Below are 22,831 nucleotides of genomic sequence, written 5' to 3'. Positions count from 1 at the left end.
TATAGATATCAGTCATTAAATAGTCTTCTGATAGTTGAGGCAAGTGCTTGTCTTGAGATGTTTCCTTTCAATACAGATTAATCATTATGAAGAAGTGCGTGCTGAGGTCAGCTCTTTGGAGGACTTGCAGGTGTTCGAGGGCTGGTTTCAAGTGGATATCCGTTCGTTCAAGATCAGTCTTTTAAACATAGTGAATAAATGGAGCTGGATGTTTAAGGAGCACCTGATATCTTACGTTACCGACAGGTGAAAGGCCTTTCTATAATGACATATTGTAGAAATCATTTCAATACTTTCCACTCCGAGTGCTTTCTTCCATCAATAAAAGTCATTTATTTCTGCGGGTTTGTAATCTGATGTTATTCAGTATCGGCGAGCTGGAGGACTTTATTATCCAGGCGGAATGGAGGCTTAAAGAGCCTATTCGTGGTGGAGACTACCAGTCTCTCGTGCAGGTCATGGGTTACCTGCTGGCTATCAGAAACAGGCAACTCCGTACGGATCGACTTTTTGAACCTATCAGTGATGTGGTGGATCTGTTGGAGCAGTATGGAGAAACCCTACCTGAGCGTGTTCACGCGCAACTTGAGGTGAGAGCCCGAGGCAAGACATGATTTGATGAGGTAATGATTTGATGGTGTAAGTGTGTAATCCACATAGGATTAATATATACATGTATGGTGTTTCCACATTGCCCATTTTGAACAACTGATATCGCTTCTCCTTTAACTTTTAATTAATTTGCAGTCTGCTATATAAATCACTCTGAAACCGAAAACATGATTGTCCTCTTTGTTAAAAGGTCCCAGACTGCGACATCGAGAAAATTATTCAGAGACCTATTTGTTATGTTTATGAGGAATCCAAGAGCCTTTCTAAGATTAAAAGTGGCTGAGCCTTTTAAACACATGACGTAAAAGCAATCATAAAGAATTCTAATTTGCCTAACGGTGGGTGAAGGTTCAGTTCTGAATGCTGGTTTTCCATCAATGCTAAATATATCATTTATATAATTAAGTATATATATATATACTATATCATAAATCACTTTCATTGTTTCAAAAAACACTTGTTTGTATTTTTTATGTATTTTTAATAAAAATGATCCATTGACTATTTTGCAAGATGTAAACAACACTGGTCCACTTCCTGTTTTTAATACTACACATGGGACAAAATACAAGCAGACAACATTTAAAACTGAATCAAAATGTCAAGTGAACATATTTAAAGGGACAGTTCACCCAAAAATAGAAATTCTGTCATCACGAACCTTTGAGATCTGTGTAAATTTGCGCCACCATTGACTCCCATAATAGGAATACTTTATAAATGTATTGTTTCTGTTGGTCACAAATGATGATATTTGAAACAAAGACATTTATACAGATTTGGAACAATTTGTGGGTGTGTAAATTATGAGATTATTTTTGGGAAACCTGTTCCTTTAAGACCAGGGCCAGATTTAGGGGCAGTGTTGTTTGCATCTTTCATAAAGGTCTACATGACAGGATTTGAGTTTAAAACATACTAAGATAAGCAAGGGCATTCCACTTTGTATCAGGAATTGCCGGAGAAGTGGAACTGCGTGAAGAAGTTGGCATGGACCGTGAAACATGAGCTCGCTCCTCTCCACGCTGTGGAAGTGGCCTTCGTCCGCAGGAAGTGTGTGGCCTTTGAGGTGAGCTTTTCTTATTTTATTTGAACCAAAATTGAATCTTGTTATGAATGTTCTTTTAAAATCAAGACTTAAGCTTTACGTATTGCCACTTTAGGACAAAAATGCGCTTCGGCTTCATGTCTCTCCTCTTTTTAGAAAAAGCTGAATCAGTATCGAGAGAGGTTCAAAACAGAAGCTCCTCTCCAGTTCGTCACAGAGAACCCATACACTCGCCTGGATAAAGTAAATGCGTTTTTTCTTTGAATTCAGACCAACCATTATTCCACAGTATTCATTTGCATATATTTGCATACATTCACATGAAATGACAGCTGTGATCATATGGTGCCATGTCTTCCCTTAGGTAATACATTAGAGTATGTTTGTGTATTAGTGTCACAGGGAGATTGTGATTTTAGAAGAAGAGATGGCAGATCTGCAGAGGTCCTGCAAGCTGTTTGAAGTGAGCTGCCCTGAATCAAAGCAACTCAAGCTGTGCCAGAGAGACAACACTGTTTTAAAACAACTCTGGGATCTGCTTCTGTGTGCTCAGGTCGGTCATTCTGTTCGGTTTTGTCCAATTTGTAATGTGGATATGATCATTATTAAACCACATAGATTCTCTACAAAGGTATTCTTATGCTAAGAAACATGCCATGCATTATAAACTTTTGTTTAAGTGGAATGTAATGTCGTGTCCTCACAGTCCACTATAGCAGTCTGGGCTGGAACCAAGTGGAGAGAGGTTATTGTGGAACACATGGAGACTGAACTGAGAAGGTTTACCAAAGTAAGATTGCCTGTGTTCTAGAAACCAGCATCCCAATTATCTAATAAAATATTTAACAGTTTAAGTTGACTATTCTGTTGTTTGTTTTTCTTTTTTGTGTTGAAGAACTGAATGGTAGTGTGTGGTATAGTGTTATCTATCAGCACTAGTGTTTTGAAACATCTAACTGTTTTTTTTTTGTCTGAACAGGAAATGCGGGTTCTTGATATAGAGGCCCGTGTTTGGGATGTATATTTGGGTCTGGATCATGTGCTCAAAAATCTGTTAGCTTCTCTCAGGGCTGTGACAGAACTTCAGAACCCGGCCATGAGAGACAGACACTGGGCCCAGTTGATCAGGACAACTGGGGTAAATGCAACGGTTATATTTAATAGAGCATAACACAATTCTTTCACTAAATCACATTTATTTTTGAATATATATACACCAAAATGTGTATTCACCAAAATGAATGAACACTGAATACATATTTCTATGCCATAGGTGGCATTTGACGCATTGGTCATTAAAGGAGCAGTTCACTTTAATATAATCCCCCATTGACTTTCCATTGTAATTTTAGTCAGTTTATTCCTACTATAGAAGGTCAATAGGGGCTTTTTTTAAAGTGAACTACTCCTTTAATATCATCAAGAAAATATTTAATATATTGTGTTCAAGACATTGCATACTTTCTTTTAAGTATTATTTAAAGCATTAATAATATGTAAACTTCTTATTGAATTATTAAAGCTTTAATAACTTGATTCATCTATTATTTGATACATTTCTGTACATTTATTTTCAATTTAGTTATTCTGTAATGTAAAATGATATTGAATTAATAATTCTGGTTTCTGTTTCATGTCAGGTGAAATTCAGTTTATATTAAGCTATTTAATTCGGAATGGTGTACATCCTTGAGTAGCATTCCTGGTTATGTTTGAATTCATATCATTCATCACTATATTCATCAGGAATATTAACACCTGACCTGTTCTATAAGGTTGACTTTGCCCTAACTGAAGAAACAACTCTTCAGGACCTTCTGGCTTTGCAGCTGAACAGATATGAGGATGTGGTGCACAGTACAGTGGGCAGAGCAGTCAAAGAGATGTCCACTGAGAAGGTTTTATCTTACATCCCTTCCAAACCTTTGTTTGCTTCTATACCTGTTCTGGAAATGTTTTATTACTTGTATTTTTAAGGTTTTGTCAGAAATTACTCAGATGTGGGAAAGGATGGAGTTGTCTTATGGAGATCATTACCGCACCGTTACACCACTTCTCAAGTGCAGCGATGAACTTATAGAGCGTCTGGAGGAGAGTCAGGTACCAAAACGTCACATAAAATTAGGCAAACGGTTTATCTCAGAATAACGCCTAAATGCTATACTCATAATAACATGTTTACTCAGCTTATCAGTAATGTTAACAAGCTGTTGCTTGGCAAAACAAGCTTGGTGTGGCCAGAGCGTTTATCTCTTTCTCTGAGACCGTCCCACCGTGTGGAGGAGAGCCATCTCTCAATGTCAGCCGCCTGTATTCAGACATCAGATTTATAGAGACCACACATTGCTGGCTTTGTTATCACGCTACATGTGTAAAGGGCCAAATCTGGCCAAACACGTCACTGTTGACAATGAGTCTGCTGTCTGTTCAAAAGCGGCCCCTTTACACACACATGGCTGAAAATAGTAAAGCCAACAGAAGGACACAACAACATGGTAGCTGGGATGGGAATAGCCAAACCATAAACCTTTTTTTTAACACAAATGGTAAACTTCAGTCATGAAGTGATGTAATATAAAGACTGAGGTCTGTTAATATCATGTGCCATGCAAGAAAAGACATATTTGATAAAATATTTGCCAAAAAAAGACCATCAGATTTTCGGAACACAAATAAAGATAGTCAGGACATCGTTCAATTGGTCCATTGGCTCAATTGAATTTCTTTAAAGTGACAAGAATGCTTTATGTGCAAAAAACAAACCAAAATAATATCTTTAATCGATATATTCTACTCTGTCTTGTCAGTCTATGGTGCACATTTGGTTTGTACGGTTGGTGCAAGTCTTGAAGTCAGAAAAGTGCAAGTCTTTCTCAATATGGGAATCATCAGACATTTTGCGAAGATCAGCTTATATACAGCGTGCGTCTGCTTGTTAACAGAGATATACGCTTCCGGGTTGTCAGTCATATCGAATGCGCATGTGTCGAAGTGCTCTCGTGAACGCGCAGTAAAAAAGGAAACACAATTTTGATATGAACCCTTCCTTTACGTTCATAAGGTTCATCATGCACATAGTTATAAAGTGTATACTGTATATCATAAATTACATTTATTAAGAGTTAAGCAATATTGTATGTAACATCTAGGAAAGCTGCTGACTTTATCTTTCTGTTTCTCTGTCAGGTGCAACTCCAGGTTTTACTGAACACTAAGCAAGCAAAGTTTTTCCACGAGCAGGTGTCTGCTCTTCAGGTCCAGCTGATTCATGCTGACTCAGTGCTGGTGCTCTGGCTGGAGGTTCAGAGGACCTGGGCTCATCTGGAGAGCATCTTCATGGGCTCTCAAGACATTTGTTTGCAGCTGCCAGAGGAGACGCGAAAGTTCAGTACCATCGATTCAGACTTCAAGGTTTGATTGGTTTTAGCTTTTTTTATTGATTTGATTTTTGTATGGCATGTTTTTAGTTAAAGATCGCGTATCACGGGCAGTTTCTGCCATTCTCATATCTCAATCTTGAGTACCTATACAGTAGTATTGCAAACGTCGTATCGTCGAAGAGTATTTAGTTTGACCAAATTTATAAAAGAGAGATACAGCTGTACCATTATTTCCGGAGAAACACGTGCTGCATCTTGATGCATCATTTGTTGGCTCGTGGGCGGGCTCTTTCTTTCACCATACCGTGCTTTTTTCCGGGAGATTGGCCAATAAAAAACGAACAGTTGGAGCACTGGGGGAGTGTTATCAAGTACAGAAATACTAGGTCATACGTCCAACTCGTTTTTTAACCAATTGACCATGTTAAGCATGAGAAGCCAGCACGTTTAACAGTGTAAAGAAGTCAGAATCCATGACATTGCACACGATACCCGATCTTTAAGCTTATTTGAATGAAGTATGAAGTAAAACTATGCAATATTAATAGATTTCATTATCACTACAGGGAGAAAAAAGGAAAATGATTTAGCTAGGTTAGCTGGTTACTAAATCTAAATAATAAAATTGGAAACTTTTTCTTTTCTTGCATGTTGATGTGCTTGTGTGAAGGAACTAATGTTCAAAAGTGCAAAAACCCAAAATGTAATTGCTGCCACCAGCAAGCCCAATCTTCTACAGATACTTGAAGATCTGCAAAAAAGGTTTGTAAAATCTAAAGTTAAATTCTAACATATAGAAGGTTTGCATAGTTACACGCTTAAGATGAATGCACATAGATTTTTGTTGGTTTTATTGAATTTGTTTTAGACTGGCTGTTTGTGAGAAGGCTTTAGCCAAATACCTCGAGACAAAGAGAGTGGCTTTCCCCCGATTCTATTTCCTGTCTTCAGCAGACTTACTGGACATCCTTTCCAAGGGCCGACAGCCCAGACAGGTACTGCTTCAATAGTTTGTATTTAATTGTCTTTAGAAAACGAACATTTGAACACGTTGAATTAGTTTCAAAAGTTGAGTTACTTTCACATTGCTCTAATTATACAGTAAAGCTCATTTCATATTACAGTAATCCATACAGTAAGGTCAACTACAAACTATTCTGGTATTTGTAATAATGATTACTGAGATTCATGGAAATATATTTTACATTGAACCACACTTCATCATTTCTCTTTTCAACGGTGCGGGGCAACCTTTATCTCCACGATTAAACTTTTTCATCAACATGCTGATAATTCCAAGGCCAGTGTTTCTCTGTGAAATATCATTACGGTAAAAAAAGTTCTACACTTGGATTGATTCTGACCCCCATCACCTCTGTCTCTGAGCTGATCCTCCCACAAATGTGCCGCTTTTCTCCTGAAGCGCTCAACCAGAAGAGTGTCAGAGTGCTTCATCTTCTCATTGTACCTCGGTTATAATACGTATTGCAAATGTATTCACAATCATATTATTATCTATGAATATGCCTGTACTTAACCATACATGACTCTGTAGATTGATTCGATTATACACTCGATGCTGTACATCATATATTGTTCTGTGAAAATGTTGCATCACGGTTCACTGCTTTTACAGGTGATCTGTCACCTCGGTAAGCTGTTTGACAGTATGACTGATCTGGAGTTTTCTGACGGGGAGGAAAAAACCACAACAGCGGTTGGGATGTTCAGCAGAGAGAGGGAATATGTTTCCTTCTATTCGCAATGTGACTGCGATGGGCCGGTAAAATCCATGTTTAAATCAAATAAACATCAAATACAATTGGTTTCAATAGGTTTATTTAATAGGCCTTTAATAGGTTGATTGAAATTTGTTTGAAATGATTAAATTTATTTAAAGGTGCAGTGTGTCATTTTTGTGCCACCAGTGACCCAAAATAAAATACAATATATACAAATATGATTATATATAACAAATCAAATATAATTATATATAATATTTAAAATATAATATTTTTAACATATTAAATTGGATAAACAATTATCACATTTATAAATATAATTACAAGATTTCTTTGTCTGTTATGGAACTTCACTTGAATGTGACATTCATTGTGAGGTTTTCCCAGTATCTTTGAACAGTTTAAACTGGAATTATTTATAATTTTGTAGATATTTGACTCATAAAACATAATAACATAACTATAAGTTCCTTACAAATTCAGCACTTTTCTCTCAGGTTGAGCTCTGGCTGACTCGTCTGGAGGACGTGATGAGAGAGGGACTGAGGAGGCACGTAGCTGAGGCGGTTGCTGTGTACGAGGAGCGATCGAGGGAACACTGGATACTTGAGCTGCCCGCTCAGGTGGTCCTCACCGCCTCCCAGATCTGGTGGTCCGCAGATATGAATCTGGCATTCGAGCGGCTGGCCGAGGGGTTTGAGACGGCACTCAGAGACTACAACAAGAAACAGGTCAGGACACAGTCTCCTTAAATACAGACTGACAGAATGTAATTCAGTGTAAATCTGTGGTTGTCTTTTATTTGATTTTATATGCCATCATGTTTATGTTTTCATGTTTCCAGCAGGTATTGTTTTTAACATGAAAATGCCTTCTTCCAATAAAAATGAGTAGTGTATCTGCTTGTTGTACTGTATATCTCATTTAGAGTCTGAGAGTTTTCATTTTCAAACCAGTGAGACTAAAACAAATAGAATAGCTTCATAATTATAAATAAATAATTGTATTTGCTTGTTACAAACTTTCAAAGCCAATTTCACAAAAAGATTGAGCCAGTTAGGTCACATGAGGTATCGGTCTTTGTTATCGGACCATTTGTACGAATACATGGGCATAGTATTGGGCCGATACCGATACTGGTATCGGGGCATCCCTAGATTATCAGAAAGACGCCATAATGAAGCCCCTTCCCTATATGTAACATTCACTGGCATGAACGCAAATCATGCGAATTCACACGATTTAGCCACCTCATAAAATAGTTACAAATTAGATCGTTGGAAATACACTTTTTGATAAATGTTATATGGCAACAGCAGCATGAAGCTGGTATACTCCTACGAGACTTCCTAATTTAAAGCATATATACTAATGATAAAGCTTTTGAAAACACAGTCCTGCTTCTTCACTGTGAGTATGATGAAGTAAACAGCGCAGATCTGTGTGACTGCCACAAGTCCGTCCGCATCGTCCCTATGGCATCGGGCCCTGTCATCAAACGTCGGGAAGGTTAGCGAGTCCTTGGCAGCCGTTTGAATAATCTGCCTCTCTCCCTTCAAGCCCGTGATTGGAGTCGCTGCTAGACAGCCTGAGGTGATAAATGCAGTACAACCTAAGCTGCTTTTACACCAAATACAGGGAGGAAGATTACATCTCATTTGCCTGTCTGTGACAGGGATCCACAATATCGCGTCTTAACTGCCTCCCCCCGACCCGCACGCGTGTTGACCCACCACTCTCATTTAAAGATGTGCACACGCAAAAACACGCCAGCTGCCTGATCTCATTCACAGTCGACCCGTCTTACATACTCGCACGCAGACACTCGCAGTACCCCAACATTGATAAATGAGCTCGGTGCTTATTTGGCCTCAGAACTAGAATATATGACCTCGCTCCATAAACATGCCGGGGGGGATGGTCCCTGATGAACACATGACCCTGAGCCCCTGTCACTATAGTCATTACCATCCACTTCTCTCTGGCACGTAAATTGATATAATTACTGTAAGCAGGGGCCACAAAGCTCACTGTATGCTCTCATAGGCCATCATTGTGCCCTCATAAACTGGAAAATATCTGCTTTACTTCATTCAGATCGCCCAGCTAAACTCCTTGATAAACATGTTATTGGGAGAGCTGAAGCCCAGTGACAGGCAGAAGATCATGACCCTGTGCACCATTGATGTTCATGCTAGGGACGTGGTCTCGCAACTCATCGCTCAGAAGGTTGGGTCATGCTTACTTCTTTACATACATAATCATAATGTTGACTGTTGGATGTTCTGCTTCCTTGTTTTAAATATTGTTTGGTACTTGTGGTTTTAGTCAACATTTTAAATTGACATGTAGTAATTGATCAGCTACTTCAATTTGGGGAGGTTAGAATGTTGGTTTACTTAATAACGGCAGTAAGATTTTTGGTACACTTTATATTAAGTGATGACCAAAGTGACGATATTTGCTTATTTAGTGTGATTCATTGGCAAAAAGGGTGATCTTAAAACAACAAAATAAGAAAATAATAGATCAATTTGACCAATAATGTTTCATGACAATATTGTTTTCATGAATTATTTTGGCCATGTAGTTGTGTAGTGAATTCTGACATTGTGACAGCCCATGAATGTTTCAGAGAACTTTGAATAAATGTTTAAAGCCGTCTTAACCCAGGTGAGCAGCGCTCAAGCATTTGCCTGGGTTTCTCAGCTTCGTCACAGTTGGGATGAAGAGCAGAGGCATTGCTTCATTAACATCTGTGACGCCCAATTTCGCTATTCCTATGAATACCTCGGCAACACACCTCGACTGGTTATTACACCCCTCACGGACAGGTAACAGACAGCTATTGGAAACTGCATTTTTTGGTAACACCTTGTAATAATTGATGCAGTTTAATCATTACCAAACATTGAATAAAAATGAATGAATTAACATCAACACATTTTTTTAAACTGATATTCTAAACAATGAGTGAAATAAATATTTGGTAAAAATTTCACTCAAATGAGGACTGGGATCATTCCCACCACAACCAATAATATACTTCAATCCAAACTTACTGTGACCATAATTTATATTGTTTAGCCATTACTGAACATTAATTTATTTAAAGAGACAACCACAACCAATCATTTTGCTAACAATATTGTTTCTTCTAAACTTAGTCAACAAGAATAAAAATGTCAGTGAGATAAAATGTGATATACATGCTTAAGATTAAAATATCGATGTAAATATAACATAATGTCGATCTGTAATTTTGTCAAATTATGCATACACAGAAAAAATATAACAGATAACTAATTATATTTATGACACATATTATACTAACACTTTCTCACAATGGTTTTTGACGTTTACGTTGTTACTGTTTGAAATGCAGGTGCTATATAACCCTCACTCAGTCCCTGCACTTGACAATGAGCGGCGCTCCAGCGGGACCAGCTGGTACAGGAAAGACTGAGACCACTAAAGACCTGGGCAGAGCTCTGGGGATCATGGTCTATGTCTTCAACTGCTCTGAACAGATGGACTACAAGGTAAAGTCACTCGCACACATCGGCCTTTAATTGGTGTATTCTCAGTTCAGCTGAGCTCATAATGAATATAATTACTTTGCAAAAAACCATTTGACCTCATTGAAAGAGATCAATGACTGATCTCTTTAAAACTTCATCACATACTTACCAGCACTGTTAGTTCAGTTGTTCCGCTAAGCATTTACTCATTGGGGTGTTTTCCTGATCAGTGATGTTTTTCAGTCCATAGGGAACATCTTTAAAGGTCTAGCAGAAACTGGAGCCTGGGGCTGCTTTGATGAATTTAATCGGATCGCTGTGGAAGTTCTGTCAGTGGTAGCAGTACAGGTGAAGACCATACAAGATGCCATTCGTAACAGGAGGAAGAGGTGAGTCGTGTACCGTTTAGTTGTACACAAAATGGGTTTTAATTATGTCAACAAGTTCCACATAACTGGATTACGTTGAAACATTATCTACAGTATTTCAGTAAACTTAAGATACTTACATAAAGTTATTGCAATATTGTTTAGTTGAATCTGATCAAGAGTCTTGCTTTTGTTTTAAATCATCAACTTGTTCAAGTTCGATTATGCTTTAATGTATATTTTACATTAAACTAATATAAAAACCAATTTTAACCGATTAGATTATTCAATAAAGACATTCAGCAACATTATTTAATTTAGAAAATATATGGCAAACTCTTCCAAATATAAAAAATATTAAAGTGTTTCTTTTTACCAAAAAAAGCATAAAATAATACTTATTTAAGAAATTAACCTCCAAAATGCTGTCGTATGCAAAGCATTTTGGGAAATATAAGTCCTCAATTGTACAATTTTATGTTAACACAGCACAGCTCCTTTATGTTGACCCAACATGAATGGATTACGTTACATGACTAAACATCAAAAATCATGTTGTGACCAAATGTTCCAAAAGTTGTGTTGATTAAACTTAAGCAAGTCAATTGGACGAGCAGCAAAAGTCATTTTTTCTGTGTAGATTTTTACAATGGTTAACAAGAATACTCTTGGAAAAGTGATCTTCTGTTTTATTGTTCTGCAGGGTTTTTTTCCTAGACGAAGAGATAGGCTTGAAACCCTCTGTTGGGATCTTCATCACGATGAACCCTGGATATGCTGGAAGAACTGAGCTGCCAGAGAACCTCAAAGCTTTATTCAGGTACAGCTTGATTCAAATAAAGCAGAATTTCAGAAACATACTGTACAAACCAGCATATAGTCAAACTTTAGTGGAAAGTTCTTTTTCTTAATGCTAACACAAATGTTGTTTTCTTCAGGCCATGTGCCATGGTGGTTCCTGACATGGAGCTGATCTGCGAGATCATGTTAATGTCTGAAGGATTTCAGAATGCTCAGGTTCTAGGGAGGAAGTTCATCGCTCTCTACAGGCTCTGTAAGGAGCTGCTCTCTAAACAGGTACAAACATCCATAAACAGTAAAAATGTTGGGTTTAACCCATCATTGGGAAAAATTGGACAAACCCAATTGTGGAGTTAAGTAAACCCATTTTCTTTATTTTTGACTCAACAATAAGTTAAAACGACCCAACATATTTGGCTGAAACAACCCAGCATAGGTTCATTTGTGACCCAACTGTTGAGTTGATCCATTTTCGACCCAACTTTTTGTTGAAATAACCCAGCATTTTTTAGAGCGAAGCCGCAGTTCAGGAAAACCACTTGTCTTTGTTTATATCTATATACTCAACATTCTCTTCGTTGTAGGACCACTATGACTGGGGCTTGCGGGCTGTCAAACCTGTCCTGGTGGTTGCTGGGGCTCTCAAAAGAGCAGATCGGACTAGACCAGAAAACCAGGTGAAGAATAATCAATGTACTGCATATATTACGAATTTAACCCAATTTAGACGCCATTGCGTAACAGGAGTTGTTTTTTAATGTAGGTGTTAATACAGGCGCTGAGGGATTTCAACATGCCGAAGATCGTTTCGGAGGATGTTCCGGTGTTCCTCGGCCTCATTCGAGATTTGTTTCCTGGCGTAGAGGTGGAACGGTGGACTGATGCTGAGTTTGAGCAAAAAGTCAGACAGACGAGTTTACAGCTGAAGCTCCAACCTGAAGACTCATTCATTCTCAAAGTGAGAAATTGTCTGCAGTACACTATTGTCATCAATCTTAAGGCATCACTTGTTTAACATCTAATTTTATTGCTTTTATAATATTAATAAATGGAGGTGGTGCAGCTTGAGGAGCTTCTATCGGTTCATCACTCAGTGTTTGTAGTCGGTAATGCTGGAACAGGGAAAAGCCAGGTCAGTGTCACGCGCCCCAATCTGGATTGAACTATGTAAATCTATCACCGATTTTGAATAAATCCTACAATAAATCATGTGATATGTGTATTTACGTCTACCCCAAAAAGATCCTGAAAACTCTTCACAAAACCTACAGCAACATGGGAAAGAAGCCCATCTGGAATGATCTGAACCCGAAAGCAATAAGCACTGATGAGCTGTTTGGATTCATCCATCCAGCCACTAGGGAATGGAAAGATGGTACAGCATGCAGCGTTTTGTAGACTTACTAAACTTTCATTGACCTGATCCTGTCCAATTCATAGCACATAACTTACACTTTAGACCTGAGATGCATTATTCTTGCTGAGACTTTCAGATTGTAAATCTGTTCATCTGGCAGGTTTATTGTCGCATTTCATGCGGGATCAAGCCAGTAACTCTCACCCGGGGCCGAAGTGGATTGTCCTGGATGGAGACATTGACCCCATGTGGATTGAGTCTCTCAACACTGTCATGGATGACAACAAGGTATCGATATACAGTTTGTCTGTGTTTTTATTGACATCTGCATTGTCTGCTCGGTTGGCACATTAAGGCGCATCATTGGTCCACTTTATCAGATTGTATGTAAATAAATTCAGAGAGGGACTCAGTATGTAGCAAGTTTCTATCCAGCTCAATTGACCAAAAAGGTAATCCAGGGGGCCTATGATGTCGTTATTCAAATTATTTTAGGCATCAGAAGCGTTACGTGTGTAATGCTACACAAACACCAGCATCACATCTCACACTGTGGATTTATTTAGCAACCAATTAAATATCAATGTTGCTTTTGTGGCATTGATTTTGTACACGTTTGCAGGTTCTTACTCTGGCAAATAATGAACGCATCCCTCTCACGCCCTCCATGAGGCTGATGTTTGAGATCAGCCACTTGAAATACGCCACGCCTGCCACTGTGTCCCGTGCTGGCATCCTGCACATCAATCCTCACGACCTGAGCTGGCACCTGTGAGAAATCCACTTCATTCATTTTCAGACAAGAGTGTTGAAATTACAAACATAGTCTTTTCGATCCATATGTGAATAGCTGCTCTTTTTTTATTCTTGTGTAGATGCGTCGCGAGCTGGATCGATCGTAGGAGAACACAAACGGAGAGAGCACATCTGACCATTCTGTTTGACAAATACGTCCCACGCTGCATTGAAAAAATGAAAAGCTCCTTTAAGACAATCACTCCTGTTCCTGAGAACAGCATGGTTCAGGTAGACCGCACACACACACAACACTCAGTCATATATATAGTTCAGTTTTCAGATTTGTTCAGATGACTCTTTCTGCCTTTCTCAGACCCTGTGCTCATATCTGGATTATCTGTTAACCCCCAAGAACATTGCAGCAGACTCACCACGAGACGTCTATGAGATGTTCTTTGTGTTTGCCTGTGTGTGGGCCTTCGGTGGAGCCACATATCATGATCAGGTATTTGTTGTGTGTGTTTTTTTTCGTAATTCCCCAAAACATTCATAGTGGAAAATGAAACATTCTGTATGTTTCAACAGGAACAAATGCATTTTTGTATTATATTTGTGTGATGTTTACCAGTCCAGTATTAAAGGGAAAGTTCACCCCAAAAATTTAAATTGATTTCAAACCTGTATGACTTTCCTCCAACATAAAATAAGGTTATTTTTAAGAATGTTGGTAACCGAACAATGGCGGTACCTATTGGTTTTGTCGAACGGTGACCGGCGCTGTTTAGTTACCAACTTTCTTCATAATATCTCCTTTTGTGTTCTGCATCATAAAGAAAGTCATACAGGTTCAAAATGACAAGAGCAAGGCTGAGTAAATGATGACAGAACATTCATTTATGGGTAAACGTTTAATGTACGCAACGTATTGTATTCTCCAGTCTCTTCCTGCTTTTTCTGTTCTCACAGCTCCACGATTATCGGGCCGAGTTCAGTCAGTGGTGGACCAAAGAGATGAAGACTGTAAAATTCCCTGCGCAGGGTTCTGTGTTCGACTACTACTTAGATCCTCGCTCCAGGCGCTTCCTGCTGTGGACCGACAGGGTCCCCGCGTTTGAGATGGAGCCCGATACACCCGTACAGGTGAAGCCGGATTATGTAGTGCAGGAAGAAGTTTGACGTGAAACTACTCTTCTTACTTTCTGTTACCTGCAGAATAACATGATGTGAACGTACTCTTTTATTTTTTGTCCTTTCCTGAGAAAATCCCCCCCCCCTCTCTCACAGAAAGCCACTTTAATTTCAGAATAATGGCATGCTAATTTAGTGCAGTTAGAGTGGGTCACTGAACAGATACAGCGAAAACAACATGAGCTGAACCTGCAGTCAGAAGAGTTTTGGATCTGATTACCGCTCAGAGTTATCACACTTGTGTGTGCCCATTGTCTCTACAACAGGGTTGCCATAGTAATGAACCAGACATACAGGTTTATCGTGTCTCTGTGTGAAATAACTGCTGTTTGAAAGTTCATGAAAGTTCATTTACAGCGTTCTTTGCAAAGCCTTGCACAACTTTCTTCTGAAACATTTATCGATAGGGCTAAAAATGACTTGAATGATCAAATATCATTGTGTGATTTACTCTGACTACAGGCTGTGTTAGTTCCTTCGGTGGAGACGGTCAGGCTGCAGTATTTTATGGACATGTTGCTGGAGGCATCTCAACCTCTCATGCTGGTCGGTGGAGCAGGCACAGGAAAGTCTGCTGTGGTCCGAGACTTTCTGAAGAGACTGCCAGAGAGCTTTATGACTGCAAACGTGCCCCTTAACTTCTACACAACAGCATCCGTGCTGAAAAGTGAGTGTGAAAGTATACCGTTCTTCACATTTCTCTATAGAGACCTGCTCCTATATGTGTAGAACAGCACCTCCTTGTGGTTCATATGCTGATTTTCTCTTCGGCTGTGATGTGTACATTTTAGGATCCTTAAAACCAGCTGCTTGACACTGCTTAACACAAGCTGATGGGCTAATAACAAAAAAGAATGAATTATAATATAAAACTCATCATATTAAAGTAATGAACTGGTTTATTGAGGTATAAGTAAAAAAGAACTGGTTTTGTTTACATTTATTTGTTAAAATATGCCGTAGTGTTGGTCAAAGTAGTGAACGGTATTTATTTAGGTTAATATGGTGAAAGAAATGGTCGAGTTTATTAATATCCGAGAAACAAGAACAAATCAGCCGTCACTAAAAACGGACATCCATTGGTTAAATAAAGTTAGAAGATTGTCTATATTTGATGCGATCATGGGTTGAAACAAAGTGAGGCTTTGCTTAAAAATATATTTTTCATTTACTTCATATTTTAATCTCATCTGCATGGTTTGCCACTATTCAAATGTTACTATGTCACTTTCGAACTTCGTCTTGCTGTTATTGTCAGAGGTGATGGAGAAACCTCTTGAGAGGAAGGCTGGTAGATGTTATGCTCCCCCAGGAAACAAGAGACTCATCTACTTCATTGATGACATGAACATGGCCGCTGTAGACGGTTATGGAACGTCTCAGCCGCACGCTCTCATTCGCCAACATCTGGATTACAAGCACTGGTTATACATCCATCTCATTTTATTTGAGTTAAAAGAGATTTTAGTAGTCGGACTGCATTATAACACCATATTTTCCATTGTTTGCAGTTATGACAGCCAGAAGTTAACTATGAAGGAAATACACAACACCCATTACATCGCTTGCATGAATCCAACATCAGGCAGTTTCACAATTAACCCCAGACTTCAGGTATTTATTCTTCTTTTGTAGGAGTTTTTTTATTGTGCCAGGAGCATAGTTAAAAGCTATTAAAAATGTAATTCCTGAAGTTGAGGAATTAAAGGAAAGGAGATTTTTTAAATGACACACCACATGGTGTATTCTCAACAATGCTAGATTAAACATTGATGATAATAGTGATTAAACAAAAATGATAACTGTGCAAATTAATTTTATTTTATACAGTATGACACGAGCGCGGTGAATACCATCACTCACTAATCTTAACCTTCATCTTCATCAGAGGCATTTTACAGTATTAGCGGTCAACGCACCCAGCGGTGAGACCCTCTGCTCCACCTTCGGCTCTATCCTGAGCCTCCACCTGCAGAGGTTTCCGTTCAGCCCAGGTGTGGTGAGGACTGGTCCAGCGGTGGTGCAGGCAGCTGTAACCCTCCATGACACCGTGCTCCGGCACTTCCTCCCCACCTCCAATAAGTTCTACAGCGTCTTCAACTTGTGTGATCTCTCCCGGCTGTTCCAGGTAAATATTTCCGTTATTTAGCAAACCTACGGTAGTGTTTGTTTTTGTGCACAGCCGTTGATTGTGTGCATGTGCATCTAGGGTCTCCTGTTCTCCAGACCTGACTGTGTTAGACAGGGAGAAGATCTGGTTCGCCTTTGGATTCATGAATCCAGCAGGGTGTATTCTGACCGCTTTTCTGAAGCGGACGATTTGCAGCTGTTTTTAAGGTTGCAGACAGACATTGTGCGACAGATATCTGAGGTAAATAAGACAAACTGCTGTTTATGTTATCTGATTTGTATTTATATATTTCATTATTTGTTTAATAGTGTTTGGGTAGGTGGGACCCTTATTCAAAAAAGGTGATGCTCAACATCAGACCTTTGTGAAAACCAGGGAAAGTCTCAATTTTATTCTGAGATAACAATAATTAAAGTTAGATTTTAACCATTCATTTAATTATTATTAAGTATTATTCAATATTAAAGATGTCAAGGTTATATTTCACAGAATGGTTTTAACATTATGTGGGGTGTTTTAAAACAGAAAATAGTAAATGATTGGGTCACATTTATTAAAGAGGTAGTTCACCCAAAAGTGAAAATTCCGTTTCATTTTCTCACCCTCTTGTCATTTTTAACCTGTATAGCTTCTTTCTTCTGGAGAACAAAAAAGAAGATATTTTTATGAATGTTGTAAACTGGCCCCCATTCACTTGCATTGGTGTCTACACCAGACGCAACACAGCACGACACACCTCATCCAGTGTGGACAAAATGTAAAATTATAATGCGTTCTAATGCGTGCTATTGTCTTTTGTCGTGCCGCGTAAGATTTACATGTACATTTTTCTTTTAATACAAATTCTACAAAAACAACAGCAACAAACAAATAGCATCTTTTACAAAAAAAATTATTCAAGAAAGCAAAATGACAATACATTTACTATACTGTATATGTATCTTATATTTGGTCTAAATTAAAAATCTTTATAGGTATTTTTACATACATTTAAATATTGTATTGATTAATATTGTATTATAACTAATAATGCTGTGGGTTGACCCTTTTATTTTTACATATACATGTATTTATTGAAATATATGTTAAAATATAGGGATACGTCATTATCAATATTAAGATAATTACAGTATTTTCTATTTTGAATATAAATAGCTTCTGATAAATGTACATTTATTCAAGTTCATAATAAATGAAGTTATACAGTATAAAATCTGAAGAACTTCATTTTTAAATAAAAGTCTTTGAAACAAAAAAATATTTTTATAAAAAGTGGCCACAATAATTAAAAGACCTCAATTACAGAAAAACTTTTCTGAATGCAAACATCCACAACTAAGTATCCAATATCTGCCACTAAAATTCAATATTCTTCCAAAACAAATAAATATTGTACATAATAACCACTAATATCCATAAATATCTTATATGGTCCCAACATCCCTGTTGGTATCTAATATACAATTAATAATACAAACTAGCCTGCTTTCTGAAGCTATTAAAAGATCCTCCCTATCGCTCTTCATCCAGACTTTCCATTAACTAATCTGATTTCAATATCATTCACTTTCAATCACTTAATCAATTAATCCGTTTCCTTTTGTATATCTCCTATAGGAAATGCATGAGGAGGCAATGTTGCAGGAGCCTCTCATATACATACACAGCACAGTGAGGTCTGAAGAATCTTCTTACAGACCCGTGAGTGGATGGGAGCAGCTCAACTGTATCCTCAATGAGGCTCTGGACAGCTACAATGAGCTCCACTCTGCTATGAACCTGGTGCTGTTCCAAGAAGCCATGCAGCACGTGTGAGTGCTCCATCTGTAGTATTTGCTTTTTCAATACAGATCTACTGTATCTGCACACATTGTTTTTTCAAACGATTTCTGCAGGTGTCGGATCAGTCGCATCCTAGCGTGTCCTTCAGGCCACGCCCTGCTCGTAGGGGTGGGCGGCAGTGGCAAACAAAGCTTGACCCGCCTTGCTGCCCATCTCTCCAACATGGACGTGTTCCAGCCCACCTACAGCAAGGGCTACAGCATACAGGACCTAAAGGTAACTCGCTAGACTCTGACCGCACGATACAATCAATGAAAAACTGAATAGGCGACGCAGACACACGCTACAATGATATTGTGATATTTTAGTTAACCACATCAACTGCCCAAACCCTCGAACCCGTCGCTGCTGTGAGGTGAAGATGAATCTAAAACGGCGATGATTCATCACCAGAGATCAGGCTTTCTTTTAGACAACACTTTTCCTGATCAATACCCCGTCCGGCTTCATCGATCTCATTTAGTCCTGCCCGGATGCAATGGGGAGTAATTGCCAGATCCTATTAAAGAACCAAGGCAAATATTTCAATGCCCTATTGATGAGACCGCTGCTATCATTTCATTCATCAGTGTGTGGTAAATCTGAGGCCAGTTGGCCGAGCTGCATTGATCTCTATACACCCGTCACCGACTGTTTGATGCCCTCTACACATAATCACGATATGACACTTATCCTGGGTTTCTATGCATATCATCACTGCCCTTCCAAATCTGTTTCTAAGGAAATAGATGAAACACAGTTTATGGGTTAGATCTGCAAAACCCAGCGAAAAGCACGAAGGGGGACTAATAATAATGATTTAAAAATAGTAATACATGATAAATTATCGGCCGATAAACGGTCATTTTTAATGTTATCGGAACCAGCCGATAATAAAAGTGTAGGCCGATATATTATAGCCGATAAATAATGAATCATTTCCTCTGGTTGCACCACTTCAGCTGCACGCTGCTGACTGCGGCCAATACATCTTTTTTATACTTCTAGTGTTCAAGAATTATCGGTTAGCATTATTGGCCAAAATTTATCGACCATATCTGTGCATCGCTACAAAAAATGTAAACCACGAAATATAGAGAATCAAAGTTTTATGAGGACAGCAGCGTATACGCTACCATTCAAGTTTTGAAACACTTGACTGAAACGGTTCTCGTGTTCTGAAAAATGTTTGAAATACTTAAGTTGCCACATTTATTTTTTCTATTAATTAATTTCTTTCATTTGTATTTATTTTTAAAACATAATATAATAACAAAACATATATATATATATATATATATATATATATAAATATAACAGTTTTATATTTGTCCTATAGTAACAATTGCATTATTGAATCGTTTTAATGAGTTTACTACTATTATTCTACTATTTATCATAAAACAAACAATAATAATAATAGATAACTGCTTCAAAACTTTTGAATGATAGTGTATGTGAAGTTTGATACTTTGACATACTGAAGAAATTTTGATCTTTAGCTCGTCGTTTTGGAATTTTAAGGTCATTTCTGACTTTTTGGTTGTTGTCAAAATTGGGTTATTCGCATATTCTTATTCATTGACACCTTATCTACATTATGTGATGTTTTTTCCTTATGTTGTGTACATTTTGGGACTTTTTTAGGAAACAGAAAGGATTTATATACAGGTTTTAATCTAGAAAGTAAAATGGAATGTAAAAAGTTTGAAGCTTGGCATCTCAAAACTGCTCCGAATGCAGATAGAATGCAAAGCCTTCCCATTAGACAAAATTTCGCTTTAATTCATTTATAATATATTGAATCTTATTTACCTTTTCATAGTTGGGATAGGAGAAGACATTAAAACATATATAAAACGTGACACTTCAGCTTATTTGTAGTTATTTTTGCAGTATTCATTTTAATATTGTTTTACTTCTCCATATCTTTAAAATATATAAAAAATCTTCAGGCTTTTTGTTAGAACAGAGCTAGACAGGTGTCAGTAAATGATGTCATGAGGCGATCAGGACAGAATGCAGGTCATATATCACACTGATACAGACAAAAACGTTTTCTAAATAAAATCATCTTGTAATATTCCTAGGTGGATCTAGCCGGACTGTACTTGAAGACGGGTGTTAAAAACGCTCCGACGGTCCTGCTCCTCACAGACGCTCAGATCCCAGAGGACCGTTTCCTTGTCATCATCAGCACCCTGATCTCGTCAGGTCAGATCGGCCCGCACACGCACGCATTCACACACGCCGCGGGGGTACTCATTGTGTGTCTCTCTGATGAATGGGAAACATATGTAAATGGAGCGGGGCTGGTGAAGTAGATTAAGGGTGGCTGGAACAGACCCACGTGTCATTGGATCAGGACCCCAGAACACAGATGGTGGCTCTCATCTGTCATTGATGTCAAACGCTGAGGTCGAAGACCTGCTTAATGTTTGAACCCGAATGAAGCATTGGATCATCTGAGTTAACAAATGTACCGTCATTTAACTGAAGCGTGTGTTAACGCTTCAATGCTTTGGAAAGAGAGTTCGAGGGGTTTGCTAGAATTACGTTTATTTGTCACTTTATGGCGGGATTTTGAATAATTTGAATTAAAAAGAAACCCAAGAGAAAGCCTTTAAATGATTACGGTGTAAATCTTATGGTTAAACTTAAAGGTGCTGTGTGTAATTTTTTGGAGGATCTATGGACAGAAATGCAATACAATATACATATCTAAGTGTTCAGCTGTGTATAAAGACCTCACATAATGAAGCGTCATGCTTTTATTATCTTAGAATGAGCTATTTCTATCTACATACACCGCGGGCCCACTTGCATGGAATTCACCATGTCTAGCCATTTCTACAGTAGCCATAGACGAACAACTTACTCTAGAGAGCATGTTTCGTAAATATGTGATCTCCTTCAGCAAAGAAGCGAAAATGTGACGAAATCTTGTGTGTCAGCCACCATAGTGTTGCGAAAAGGAGGGATGTAGTGTTGCAATTCACAACCTCGCCGCTTGATGCGGCAAAATTTCATACACTGGACCTTTAAAGGTAAAATAGTATTTCTCTGATAGCAGTGGCATCACAAAATTGCATATATGATACGAACTTCTTTTCAATTACCGTTAAAATTGGTAGCTCCGCCCCAAATCCACATCATTGATGGAGCCAATGTTCCAATGTTGTGTGGCTCTAACGTTCGATTCCGTTCTGTGTTCCTGGTGGTGTCTTATTTTAAGGTGTTCAGTTTGTAAATATACAAATCCATTTGACCTAAACCTGCTACATGTGCGTTCTGACCTCAGGTGAGATCCCTGATCTATTGAGTGAAGAGGAGCTGGATGGAGTGAGGAAAGCCGTGAGGAGTGAGTTGCGGGAACTGGGTCTGCTGGAGAGCAATGAGAACTGCTGGAGGTTTTTTATGAACCGAGTGCGACAGCAGCTCAAGGTCTGACTGCAGTGATCGTTTATACGTTTAGCTTTACCCAAGATACATTACATTTTGGACCATAGATGACCCCGTGTGTGTGTGTGCAGGTGGTGCTTTGCATGTCTCCTGTAGGTAATACCCTGCGTACACGTGTCCGGCGGTTTCCAGCTCTTCTGAGCTGCACCACTCTGGACTGGTTTCAGGAATGGCCCCTGGAGGCCATGCAGTCAGTCAGCATGAGGTTCCTGCAGAACATCCCAAGTATACAGGTACACCTGTGCTTCATACCGCGGTCGCAGTAGATTTTTCATTGCCATGAAAAATTTCTCACTATTAACTATGACTTTTGCCTAAATAAACTTATAAGCTTGTTTAAGGGATGTAGAATAAGGTCTGTCATTAATATGTGCTTTATACGTAACTCATTTACAACGAATAAGCAATTTAATAAGCAAGTAGTTAATAATGAATTTGTGTACCTTAATATAAAGTGTTACTGCTTATAGTCCAAGTTTATTTCTGTAACAGGTTTATTCCGCATTGACTCGTAGTTTTCATTGGTTTCAATTCTCTCTGTTGTTCGCATTTTGTTTCATATATACTGATATTGCACAACACAGCCGAAGGGTCTAAGACACAGTCATTCCTTCAATGAATCTCCTCTCATCACATTTACATGTGCACTAGATTCCTCATCA

The 22,831-nt window shown here is 38.4% G+C and overlaps 1 protein-coding gene across 1 annotated transcript in view; it reads left to right on the top strand.

Moving 5' to 3' along the window:
- The window catches only part of LOC306901340 (dynein axonemal heavy chain 11), a gene marked incomplete at its 5' end in the record, with an annotated part of 55,815 nt that overhangs the window by 6,895 nt on the left and 26,089 nt on the right, over nt 1-22,831 (top strand). The window contains 39 exons of the mRNA XM_079469019.1: nt 77-246; nt 368-590; nt 1,565-1,681; nt 1,817-1,903; nt 2,055-2,213; nt 2,367-2,450; nt 2,640-2,798; nt 3,436-3,558; nt 3,638-3,760; nt 4,847-5,071; nt 5,711-5,802; nt 5,909-6,035; nt 6,677-6,823; nt 7,280-7,513; nt 8,880-9,011; nt 9,456-9,616; nt 10,168-10,324; nt 10,547-10,692; nt 11,375-11,491; nt 11,610-11,748; nt 12,057-12,149; nt 12,236-12,430; nt 12,527-12,604; nt 12,715-12,847; nt 12,990-13,117; nt 13,452-13,600; nt 13,705-13,855; nt 13,941-14,072; nt 14,534-14,707; nt 15,218-15,422; nt 16,014-16,179; nt 16,267-16,369; nt 16,644-16,883; nt 16,965-17,126; nt 18,504-18,697; nt 18,782-18,944; nt 20,798-20,921; nt 22,009-22,151; nt 22,241-22,402. Of these exons, the coding sequence (XP_079325145.1) occupies nt 77-246; nt 368-590; nt 1,565-1,681; nt 1,817-1,903; nt 2,055-2,213; nt 2,367-2,450; nt 2,640-2,798; nt 3,436-3,558; nt 3,638-3,760; nt 4,847-5,071; nt 5,711-5,802; nt 5,909-6,035; nt 6,677-6,823; nt 7,280-7,513; nt 8,880-9,011; nt 9,456-9,616; nt 10,168-10,324; nt 10,547-10,692; nt 11,375-11,491; nt 11,610-11,748; nt 12,057-12,149; nt 12,236-12,430; nt 12,527-12,604; nt 12,715-12,847; nt 12,990-13,117; nt 13,452-13,600; nt 13,705-13,855; nt 13,941-14,072; nt 14,534-14,707; nt 15,218-15,422; nt 16,014-16,179; nt 16,267-16,369; nt 16,644-16,883; nt 16,965-17,126; nt 18,504-18,697; nt 18,782-18,944; nt 20,798-20,921; nt 22,009-22,151; nt 22,241-22,402 (5,817 nt within the window). The remainder of the gene's footprint in view (nt 1-76; nt 247-367; nt 591-1,564; nt 1,682-1,816; nt 1,904-2,054; nt 2,214-2,366; nt 2,451-2,639; nt 2,799-3,435; nt 3,559-3,637; nt 3,761-4,846; nt 5,072-5,710; nt 5,803-5,908; nt 6,036-6,676; nt 6,824-7,279; nt 7,514-8,879; nt 9,012-9,455; nt 9,617-10,167; nt 10,325-10,546; nt 10,693-11,374; nt 11,492-11,609; nt 11,749-12,056; nt 12,150-12,235; nt 12,431-12,526; nt 12,605-12,714; nt 12,848-12,989; nt 13,118-13,451; nt 13,601-13,704; nt 13,856-13,940; nt 14,073-14,533; nt 14,708-15,217; nt 15,423-16,013; nt 16,180-16,266; nt 16,370-16,643; nt 16,884-16,964; nt 17,127-18,503; nt 18,698-18,781; nt 18,945-20,797; nt 20,922-22,008; nt 22,152-22,240; nt 22,403-22,831) is intronic.

The sequence above is a fragment of the Barbatula barbatula genome, assembly GCF_947034865.1.
Source record: "Barbatula barbatula genome assembly, chromosome: 12".
NCBI lineage: Eukaryota > Metazoa > Chordata > Actinopteri > Cypriniformes > Nemacheilidae > Barbatula > Barbatula barbatula.
The sequence above is the reverse complement of the archived record's forward strand: the minus strand, read 5'-3'. Positions and strand labels throughout refer to the sequence as shown.